The sequence below is a fragment of the Cottoperca gobio genome, chromosome 12, assembly GCF_900634415.1.
Source record: "Cottoperca gobio chromosome 12, fCotGob3.1, whole genome shotgun sequence".
Classification (NCBI taxonomy): Eukaryota; Metazoa; Chordata; class Actinopteri; order Perciformes; family Bovichtidae; genus Cottoperca; species Cottoperca gobio.
In genome coordinates, this window is record NC_041366.1 from 15908066 (window position 1) to 15919786 (window position 11721).

Sequence of the window (11721 nt, forward strand, 5' to 3'; positions counted from 1 at the left end):
CAACTGGAAGATGATAGGCTCGAGTAGTGAGAGTGAGGCTGCATGCTATCTGTACATCCCCAGGCACATATAGGCACATTTATCTGTGCTGAGAAAGTATTTACAGATGCTGCTTCTGAGGACAGTATTTAAGATTAAGATGTTGTCTGTGTTCTGTAGTTCTCCTTTTCAGTTTTTCAGTTTTCAGGTTTTAATATCCTCTATTATATTATACTACGTATCCTGCTCTTATGTTATTTCCAATTTCCGATTTAACAATAGAAAAAGTACATTGAAGTCTGGACAGCCTCATCTTGAGGAAAGGCACAATTCACAATTCACCTTTCCAAAATTGAAATTGAAATTGCATTGAAAATAGGAACATTGAATATAAAATGTGGTTTAATGAAAATTACATTTAAATGTACATTTATCTATTTATATTTATTATTATTTTAGGAAGTATGCATACTTATTTTATTTACCTTTTATTTGTATTCTTATCCTACATCCCCCTGCAGTACTCCGAATTACCACTAGGGGCTCTAGTGAGAAACACTGCTGTTTGAATCTTGCAAGCACATTCATGGCAGCACATGTTTTATTTCAAACCTGTCTTCTCTGTTTTATTTGTATAGTTATTGTTTCTATCTTGTATTATTTTTGGGAATTTAATTGTATTTTATTGTTGTATTCTTTTGATAATTTGCCCCATTGCTGTCCTGAAATGTTTTAATCCTAGTTCAACCATGTAAAGCACTTTGTAACTTTGTTTTGAAAAGTGCTGTTTAAATAATTTATCATTATTATTATTATCTAGTTGCATTGTGGGAAATGTAGGCCTTTCCGGAGTTTGACCGACACTGGGAAATTAAAGTCAGAATGGCTCGGTCTCTGCTGCTTCAATTGGGATAATAATAATAATAATAATAATAATAATAATAATAATAATAATAATAATAATAATTATTATTATTATTATTATTATTATTATTCATAATAAATCTGTCCCTCTATAAAAAAAAACTTATCAAAAGAATTTTATAAATAAATAAAGACAAGTATATTATTTCACAATTACATTGTTGTATCAGATAATTTTGGTTTTATTTATTGAAGGTTTGAGACATGTCTAATATTTCTTCCTCTATACAACCCCTTTGTTCACTGTGTATACATGCATGTGTTCATTGAATATGGAATTAAAACAATTCAACATAAGAATCTCTGTGTAACTGTTTCTCTTGATACAGATACACAGAGCTCAACATGTTTTAATTGTTAGTATTTTTAATCGATAGAAAGTAGATATCTCAAACTGTCTACACGGACAGACGCCAACAGAGGTACGTGAGAAAATGTGTTTTATGTTGAAGCAACAATGTCGACTGTGAGTCATCCCCCAGTCTTTCTCAGACATTTTGAATAAAGATAAAGGTATGAAAAGACATCTGATCAGTATTTGTGTGAGTGTGTGTGTGTGTGTGTGTGTGTGTGTGTGTGTGTGTGTGTGTGTGTGCGTGTGTGTGTGTGTGTGTGCGTGAGCTCTACTTTCAGGGATATATTTCACGCTAAAGACCAGGTAATTGGGGACATCTTGTGCAATTTGGGACAAAAGCCCAATTTGAAAAAGGTTTATGTGTGAAAAGATTTATGGCTCCGTGTTTCTGTAAAGCCTCCAGGAAATTAACTTAAGTTGCGGGAGAATGAGAAGTGTAGAGTTGTGTGATAATTCTCTTTGGGTCGATTATGAGCAACACATTTTACATACAAATAGTTGCCTGAATACACGCTAAAGAAGGACGTCTGAAATGCCCGAAATGTCCGTGTAGCAATATTAAAAATGTGTCGTAGTTTTTCTTTTTTTATAATTTACATTGAGGATGAACGTTATTAAGCATTAAGCACCAAATCTCCAAGGTCTAATCGTGAGTTGAGCGCTTTGTGTCTTTATTTTTTATACACAAATAGTCAAATGATTCGTTGTTGATATAAAAAATATACAAAGCTTAAGTTTGACCCTGGTATATGTTTTACAGCTCTACATTATGTCAAACATTAAGCTAAACTCTTATTTCACTGTGTTGTCAAGCTGTCATACCTTATTATGCTACCTGTGGTCTCCCTTCTATGACCATTTAAAATGTCAGCAGTGAAGAAAGCCTGCGCTCTGTCTGACATTTTCTTCCCGGTTGTTATTCTCCCTTGTGCTCTGGCCCCCAGCACAATGCCTTGATGGATGGTTTTCATCCCGTAGACCTTGTTTTCACTTTGTGATCATGTTGACAGCAACACGAGTTCATCTTTAGAGGCATGCAGTTCTACTGCTCGTTAAATGTGTGGAAGAGAATAAGACGAAGTGTGTGTTAATTGCTTTGTGTGTGCAATTAAAATCTGTCTGACAGGGCTGGATATTAGGCAGCAAAGAGAAACCGCTGGGATTTTGCTTTAAAAAAAACAAACATGAAAATTATAATGTTAAAGCACAATAATATGTGAGCAGCAAAAACCCCTTAAAGGAACAGTTCACCATTTCCTTTTGCTTATTGCGGTTGTTTTGCCCATTGCGTTCACAAACATGACAGGGAGGAATGTATGTATGTATCTCCCACTAACTACAACCTTAGTGATAAACCTTTAACGTCTCTGAAAGTAAAAAAAGAAACGTTTTTTAAAGAAAGAATATCTGGCAGATTTTATAGATGCACTTAGTGTCAAGGAAAATAAGAACATTAATGAAGGTGCACCAGGGTTAAAGGGACAGTGACACATTCCTTTGACTTGACGGTGTATAATAGGTCTTTAAGCTTTGTCGTAATTATCTTGTTATTTCTCATCTTACCACATATGTGGTACATACATACCTCAGCTGTCGGATGGTTGCCATGGTAACATTTGCAGTATATATAAATAGGATTAACACAAACTAACTCCCTTTGTGACCTTATGTTCAGCACATACTTTCAGTTATGAAGTGTTGTTCTTCTTGTTTGCTGTACCCACTTATGTATCAAGGATGTAAAGGCTTATAAGGGTTTCCTGCCTCAAACCTCAGAGAACAAAGAGAGAGTGCTTTTAAAACACTTTTATTTTATTTTTTAAATGCTCTTAAGAGCTTACTTTCATTAGACTGTGTTTTATTGTACACAATGAAAAAACAAATCCTCTTTGCGTCTAATGAATGGACTTCATGCAATGAATTCAAATACACGAAGGTGCTCGTAAAATGAATTTATACTGAACACGGTGAAGCAGAAGCTCGTTTGAAAGCATGTAATTTGAATTATATATTAATACCTTTCTATTTAACATTTGCACAGCAGCGATTGTAGATGTTACACATAAGGATATAGGGACACAAACCTAAGAAAAAACAATGTTTTATAAATGAACACTTTTCTGAGATTAATTTCAGTTCACTTTGAAAGTCTCTGAACGATCTGAAATAACTGTGAGGTGTTCAGCCGGAGGGTGGCAGCCCCTCAGACGAACACAAATGGATGCAGTCGTTTTGACTGACTAATACAGTGCCTGGTAAACAACCGTTCTGTAGAGGGTTTATCGATGTTTCTTCTTTCTGTTGGTGTCACACAGAGTGAGTGGAGAGCCTGCCGAGATGAGCCTGAACTGGTTCTGTACCAATTTACCAGAAATCCTTTTGCAGATGAGTCATATTTTGCAGCTCAATGAAAAACGCATTCAGATTCTCCCGCACTGCTTCAGACAAACTTCCTGGAGATATTTTGGTTCCACCTAGTGGTCACCTTGAGTGCACATTGTTTCCCAGACTTATTGCTCTGAGATGGAGCTGTAAGTATGTTTGAGCAATGAGACATTCGGCTTAACTTGATTAGAGCACAATTTACTGCCTCCTCAGCTCAAGCTAGCATCCCGCTAATGTAATTGAGTCAAATGACAAAGGGCTGACTCAACAAATGAGTAATTGCTACCAATTAAACAAATGGACTTCAGTGGCTGGAATGTGATGAATATGTTGCGCTGTAACAAGACCGGGAGCTGGAGGCCAATGACAATAATCTTTTATGTTGTTAAGGATGTGAGAAGCATATATCTCTCCCTCTCTAACCAATACCATTAATGAATCCCTAACACAGGATCAATAACAGAAACACAGACATGTGTAAAAGGTCACTGGTCTTTGGTTTAATTGGTATTATAGTACAAACAGTAAAACAAAGCACTGTGGTCAATCCGTGAAATGTGAAGTCCATGGAAGCAGAGACGGTAAGATACAGGAAGTCATCAACGGAGTAAAAGCTCGTAATAAAAACAGAACTGGATGCTGTTCTGAGGTTTCTCCTACTCGCCTCCACACAGCTCCAGCAGGATTTTGCGGTAATCACCAGATGAGTCTCCCTACGTAGTAAGAAGAAGAACTGTGAGACTTTAAAGGAGTAGTGTGGGGAATAACTGCGGTCTCATGAAGCCACACTGATAACAAACTCTGAGATATTCAGATTCAGATAGTACTCATAATACGACTTAAGATAATCAAATGAAATGAAAACATACATTGAAGTCTCAACACAGATTATTATTATTATTATAACATCACAGCTAATGTATTGCAGAGCTTTCGCTGACTACAGTATTTCCCGCCCCTAGTTTTTAGTGCCTTACCTTGATGAAGGAGTAGAGAGTCTTGCCATACATCTTCAGGAACTGCGCCTTAACGTCCAACATATCAATCTCCGCCCTCGCAACCATTATTCTGATGAGGACGGTGTCTGTGGTGCCCAGCCCCTGACAAGAGACACAAACTTTTCATGTGCCCCCATCATATAAAGTATGATAACATCAGTCTGCTTTTGTTATGGCCGATGTAATTATGTGTACTGATAACTAATTAACCAAATGAAAACATGATACACACACACACACACACACACACACATAATTGAATGTGTAGTGACTTCATATTTCGGTATTGTAGCTGTACAAGCATGAAATATTTACCTTCATTGATTTGTATAATCGCTCTGCAAAGAACGCCGGCTTGTTCCTTAGACATTTCACTGTAAAGTAAAAACAAATCCAGAGCGTGAGGTGCAACGCTCTCCCAACATGAATACAATATACTCAAGGGAACACACCACCGAGTGCATTAGATTGAACAGGTAATCCTATTAACTTCAACGGCCAAGTGTGTACCAAGCCGAAAACATTTGCTTTTTGTGGCTAAAAGTTCCCCATGTTTCCTTTTATCTTCTGCCTATGAAGCTTTTCTTTGTGCATTTGAACTTTGAACAGGGTTGAATCTTTATAAATTGGTAATTGATGTGTATTTGTTGGAGCATGTCCTCGCAGCAGAAACGGACCTATGGCCAGAAAGACGTCCTCCAGACAGCCAGACATCTCCCTCTTAATGCTGTCCTCAATGTCTCTCCCAGAAATCTTCTGATACTCCTCGAACACTGAAGGAAGCAAACAGCGACACACACATTAGTTATCAAACTCATGACACTACGCACAACAAAAAGTTATTCAACAAAGAGTGCTTGCTCCTGAAACTGGTCAGTAAAGTCCCAGAGTCTTCAGCCAGTTTAAGTAAAAGGAAGTATTTTCATGTGACACACAAAACTCATAAACACAAGTGTCGATGTTAACACTGATGCTGTGAGATTACCTCGCAGCAGATGGTTTCGGTTCCTCACACAAAGCACCGTGAGGAATTTAACCTCGTCCGTGCCCCATCGAGCCTCACCAGCCTCGTAGATTTCCTGTAATCACAAACGTTAATAAAAAGAAAAACTGGGATTTATGATTGAAACGTATTTTCATCTAAAAGAACCTGAACTCTTGCCTTGGCATCGAGAACCGCCTGAGCCTCGTCCACTTTGTCACTTTCATCCCGTCCAGCCTGCAATGCAGAAGACACGGCAGCTTAAGAGATAATTAGAGTAGGATTGCACAACACTGGAGACATAAAAATATATGTTTTTATGACGCAGAAGTAACTATTGCTTCCTCTTATCGAAACAATGGTAGAAAAATGTTTTCCCCTCAAGTTCCTCCAGACATGTGACAAGTCTGCTTGTGCGCTTGTGAAATGCTTGTACTCTACTCTCAGAGGCTTTACTTTGTTTTCATGTTATCCACTTTTATACGATTTATAATCATGTGCAATTAAAACATTCACATTGACCCCAAGTTAGGAGAGGTCATGCCTTACCGTGAGTAAAGAGACCAAAACCCTCTGAAACATTCCTGAAGTGTCCCCACACACAGCGTCTTCCAAGCTTTTTCCATATTCTGCCACGAAAAACAATATTAATAATAAAAGGAATTAAAATATAAAGCATGTTATGAAACACCTGTTTCATTTTGGCCACTATGGGGCCAAATATCAATACAAACTGACAGATACACAGACACCACGTACTTATATAGCGTATGAGATCAGTAACAATAATGATGTTCGGAACATATTTCTGACTTAATTCAGTTTCATTAATATTCATTTTGTTGTGGACTAAATTCACCAACTGTGCTGTATAATAATTGGTACAAAACATGTGCATGTAACACAAAGCGCCACACAATAACAATTCATTTATACACATTTCACAAAATACTTTAAACATACTTGCCGGTTGCCGTTAGTGCAACCGCAGAGGAACAAATATGCAAACAATAAGCTGCCTCATGGAGAGCAACAATGGCTTTCTGAATAATTCATGCCATCCACTGTTTTCTAATAACGGATGTCATTGCATCTCCAAACAAAGAACAGAGGCTCCGTCACTGATGCACAATATCGGATATCATACGCAACCCGTAGGCACAAGCTTTTACCTTTCTTGTAGAACGCATTGATGGTTTTGATTTCATCATTTGACCTTGAAGCCAGAACATCGATGAGACAGGCCTCTTCTGTTCCAGCCCCCTGTTGATGAACGGATATGGACATGTGTTAAAAACTAGGTATTTAGACTCAAGGGGAGAGTGATGCTTTTCACTGAAAAATAAAAAGGACCAAAAGGAAACTTGGTAATAATCTATATTTTTGTTATCGTCAACAAATCCCCTAAAAAGACCAAAATCAACAATACGTTAGTCCGTCTCTAAATGTTTTCCAACTTCCCACCCTGTCTGTGGCTCTCAGACCCAAGCCCACTTGTTCATCACTTCCTAAAACACCTGGGCACTGTAGTTTTCAAACAAGACTAAATTGTGTATTTGTAAGGGAACATTTTCAGTTGCATTTGATGCACTGATGAGTGTTTATGTACGTGAGATTTACTCAAAATAAATGAAGGAGCACGTCACACAGTGCAACAGTGTGTGTGAGTGATGAAGCTCTGTGGCACAGAGGAATAAGATCAATGAGGCTTTGGACGATACTTGTTGGAAGATAAATTCCTTATTGGTTTTAATCTTTTCACGGGATTTGTTGAAAACATAATATAGACTATCACCAGACTCATCCTAAACTCTCACATGCATTGCCGTTTTCAGCTCGTAGGCATCGTACACCGGCAGCAGCATCAGCAGACCTAGAACGACACTCCTGAAGTTCCCGCTCAGCTCTGAGGACAGATCCTCAGCCAGGTCCTGCAGGAGGACGGGGAGCAGATGGATTAACAGCAGAACACCACACCAGTCGTTCCCAGTACTTCAACAATGTAATCAAGAGAGCCATCTGTAACAAAAGCTAACTATCTCTGACATTAAAACAAGTCAATCTTGGCTCAATGTTCGGGGTTTTGTGCTGCCAGCGTGGCCACGAGACATGACTTCACATATTCCTGCAGCAGGACTTGTGTCTCCGCTAGAGGGTGTGGTTCCTGGACACAGTTTTGTGAAGTTGCTCCACACAACGGGCTTGTGTGACCACATGTGGGCGTCTCCATGTGCACCATGACTCACTCTTTCTGCCTGCGAGGATCCCTCTCACAATCTTTGCTTTTTTCCTTTCCTGCAGCTCCCTCAGTGGAGCTTTCAGATAACTTTATTGACCTCATACCGGACACTGCACAGTGTTCTGGTTATTATCTCATTACGTCAATACTATAAACACCAAGCCAACTTCCCTTTTATTTAATATATTGATCCACATAATCATTGAACAAAAAAACGGTCAGTGGGAAGAAGACCTCTGTGGTTGCAGTGTATTTACATTTTATGGAAGGGAACTGTCTCCTTTCGTACAGAATACAAGGCCGTCTCTGTCCTGGTATTTGTTTACAGGGGGTATTCATTTCTGCTTTACAGTTAATGGTTAACTTTACATTATCAGCACTATGTCAGCACAGTAACTGAAAGAGTGATGAGAGCATACGCAATGGAATAAGAGGTTCAGAAAAACGTGAAGTAAATTCTTCAGGAGCTCCATCTGTCATGCATTTGCTTCGTCTGCTTCGTCTGCATGTTGGTTAAAGGTGAAAAACATTCACCAATATGCTTCGTTTGCTGCCTTCGAGTACAGCTAACGCTCACCTTCCCCACTGCTTGTTTGTAGGCCTCTTTGACGCGCTGCCTCTGAGCAACAGTACGGTGAGCTAGGACCTCGATGATAGCCGCCTCATCAGTGCCTGCGAGAAATAATACAACACAGAATAACCTTAACCAATATTCATCTCACATGTCTGAAATAAACATCATCTATTACTATCCTCGGAGTTTGAGAACAAGGGTTCAGCCACAACTCTGGAGAGGATCCAAACATACAGCTGTTTGTTTGCATCGGCATAGAAACCATCTGTTTGTGATAGAGCTCAAACGAGAGTCAGGGGAAGATGATTATTCTAGCAAACCCTAACAGCATTAACATTCCCCGCTCTAAATGTGCCGCTAGTGAAAGAAAAGGGATTTTTTATGTACTCCTGAATGTGTGTTAGGATGCACTTCTTTCTTCGAGCGGTACGTACCTTCCAACGTCGTTTCAGAACAGTGCAACCCATAATTACATTAGTTTACTTTTACTTCCTGCACGATCAGCAAAGTCAAAATTAATTTGGTCCCCCATAACGGGAGAGAAGAGGAAGCTTTACAACAGAGTGTGTAGAGGTGAGGCAAAGTACAAGTACAGAGGAAAACAAAAAGCTGCCATGACAACACGAGCACGGAGCAACACTGAATTTAGTTTTTTTACTTTCCTGGAGAGGATAATCATTTTTTCCCCATGGAGGCTTGGTATTAATGACACGCTCAAACATACATTTAGCTGAGGATGGTTTGAAGATGACAGATCACTCACCAGTTCCCTTCATGGCTTCTCGAAGAGTCTGGACATCTGCATCTGCGTCAAAGCCAGACGCCTCAGTCACTGTCCCACGGTTTCCAAACTGATCATAAATGATAAAATGATAACCAATTATCTAGACATAAAATAAGACGATAAAAAAAGCTTCAAGACCCCTTTTACTCAAATGAATGTTTGACCTTCACTTTGCAGAATGATGTTTGTGCAGTTTGACACTAAAAAGGTTCAAGGTGAGTTCAAGGTGGAGGGATTTACTCTGAGAATATACTTTTTCATCTTGTGAAAAGCAGTTAAACTTTTGAAATTAAAATATAATGTTGACTATAATTTCATACCACAAGATGTGTCGATAAAACAAACATGACAGCAGACCTGAAACTTTTATCACAGGTTGCGGTAGGAATTGTTAATCCACAGTACCATATTATTACAAAATAATTATAATAGCATAACAAACCCGTCCAAAGTCCAGCGCACTTTGCTGGTGATGCAAATAAATGTAAATGTGGAACAGCATCTATGGGACGGACTTACCGCTGCCATTGTAGGAATAGTGAGGGTTTCCAAACTGGAGGTGCAGAAAGCTACAAAAGAATAAAAACAGAATGATTACATTACAGGTCATTTAGTCATAGGTCATAATGAGTCTTATCCAGAGGGACTTACAGTGAACTAACTACAGGGTTAAGTACTTTACTCAGGTGGCAGCCCTGATATCGAACTCACAACCATCTGGGGTTATATTTGGAAGGCGTACCACCTGCACTGTCAACCTGCACATACGACCTGTTTACCCACAAACTGCAGCATGAGGTTTTGTGGACAGTAAGCTGTATTAATCGTGACCCTCATTAAGCTCTGATCAATATTGTATGCCGTTTAGAGGTTTGTTTGGACACACCTGTAATTACTCCACAGGGTTTTCCTGCAGGTAGGGATTAATTTACAAAATACATTTGGGTAAAAACGTTTTGAGAAGACTCATAGAAGGCTTCCCCTCCCTTTACACTCAGCACATGTCTCCTGTGCTGGAATTTGACAGTAGAGACGTTTCATGGATGAAACATAGAGGCTTGAATTCTGCGTGTAGCGCCACACCTGAGTGGTTTGTGATGTAAATACAGGGCAGCAGGTGACTCTTATGAACCCTTCACACCATGTGTATGGACCACAGACCATAAATAAACACAAAGTGGATCCTGTTTCTCAAGCACAAAGTGTAAACACTAGGAAATCCTCTTGTGAACAGATACAATGACACCGCTTATTATTCCTCCAGCACCAGTAATTAACCAAAGCAGAATCAACTTATTGTGTTAAAATTCAGTTTTGTGTAAACGTGTACATTTCAGAGCTTTATAGTAATTTACATTATATCTGGGACACGTATGCTGAATACGATTATTTTCTTGTTAGTGTGCATCTCAAATGCAATATAGTCTATATTCATGTTCACAGTTTTATGCTTTGAAAACAAGTGAGTGGATCATAACCCTCTAACGTCAGCGAGTTTATTAGAAATTGAGCAATAATAGGAAAGTCATATACTTTACCCTAGAATTATGTATTGTGTGTAAAAATGTATTCCCTAAAGCCGTAGAAATAAAACACTATAATGTTCAGGATAACTTAATTGAATTATTAAAATGCAGGGATTCCGGAAGCATAGCTGGTTAACAGTTAACTTGGCAAGAAGTTAGTGGGCACACCCTGCAGACAGTCTGAGCTCTACTGTGCCGAAACAAATACCGCAAAACTATTGCTAAAAAAAACCAGCTCGATAACTAACCGGACACTGAACGACCCCTTACCTGTCCTGAAGACAAAGTACTCCGCGTGATGCCCGACAAGAGGTTAAAGTGTAAGCGTACAGGAAAACTCAACCTTATAACTTACAGTTGCTCTCACGTCCCACCCACTTGGATGCAAAAAGAATTACAGGATCCTCCTTTCGCGTGCACGTTAGAGGGCGCATACGAGCTACTGGTGCATTCACGGACTGTCGGCACAATTCAGACGGAAATATTGTACTTTTCTACTTGACTACATTATTTGACCACGTTAGTCACCTTAAGATGTTTGCATACAAAACATACAAGAGCTATGAATATGATGTTTTTTTTTAGTGGTGGTTCTGGTCCATTTATTTACACTTTAAAACACTTTAATCCATTTTTAGTGTCCCCTTAAAGTGTAGCCGTTTTCAACTGAAAGCATGAGCTTGATCTTTGAGTAAGGCATGTTTACTGTATAATATGTAATATACAGGTGAAATCTTGATGAACGGCTTTTGAACTTGTGTTGTTGTTTTCAGAGCAGACTAATGAAACCACACACACATTCATCAGACACACTGTGTCCTTATCTCGGGTGGGGTTCGAACTCAAGGTCGGCGTCCTTCCCCACTGGACCATCTCAGGCCTCGATCAACTCAAAGAACCAGAGAGAGAGAAGTAGAAACATCACCTCAACTACGAGATAATATCAAAATACTTGTAAATATACTGTTATACATT

General features: G+C 38.9%; 1 protein-coding gene across 2 annotated transcripts; it reads right to left on the reverse strand.

Annotated features, from left to right (window-relative positions):
* Window positions 1-4121: 4121 nt before the first annotated feature.
* anxa4 (annexin A4) lies at window positions 4122-11161 on the reverse strand. Of its 2 annotated transcripts, none has more exons than XM_029444590.1 (13): window positions 11102-11161; window positions 9740-9789; window positions 9200-9287; window positions 8440-8534; window positions 7441-7554; window positions 6796-6886; window positions 6173-6252; window positions 5804-5860; window positions 5627-5720; window positions 5319-5414; window positions 4957-5015; window positions 4621-4743; window positions 4122-4356 (listed from the first exon to the last, which is right to left on the reverse strand). In XM_029444590.1, exons 2-13 carry the CDS (start codon window positions 9746-9748, stop codon window positions 4300-4302), a joined length of 963 nt encoding a protein of 320 aa, XP_029300450.1. In that variant the 5' UTR covers window positions 9749-9789; window positions 11102-11161; the 3' UTR covers window positions 4122-4299. The 2 variants fall into 2 exon arrangements, with proteins under 2 accessions (XP_029300450.1, XP_029300449.1); XM_029444589.1 differs by having other exon boundaries at window positions 11017-11146.
* Window positions 11162-11721: the final 560 nt, after the last annotated feature.

Excerpts from the sequence above, each read along its gene's own strand:
- anxa4 (XM_029444590.1), bottom strand. Across the intron at positions 6,887-7,440 it reads AGCTGAAAACGGCAATGCAT|GGGGCTGGAACAGAAGAGGC; the intron begins GTGAGAGTTTAG and ends GTTCATCAACAG. Across the intron at positions 5,415-5,626 it reads CCGAAACCATCTGCTGCGAG|TGTTCGAGGAGTATCAGAAG; the intron begins GTAATCTCACAG and ends TGCTTCCTTCAG.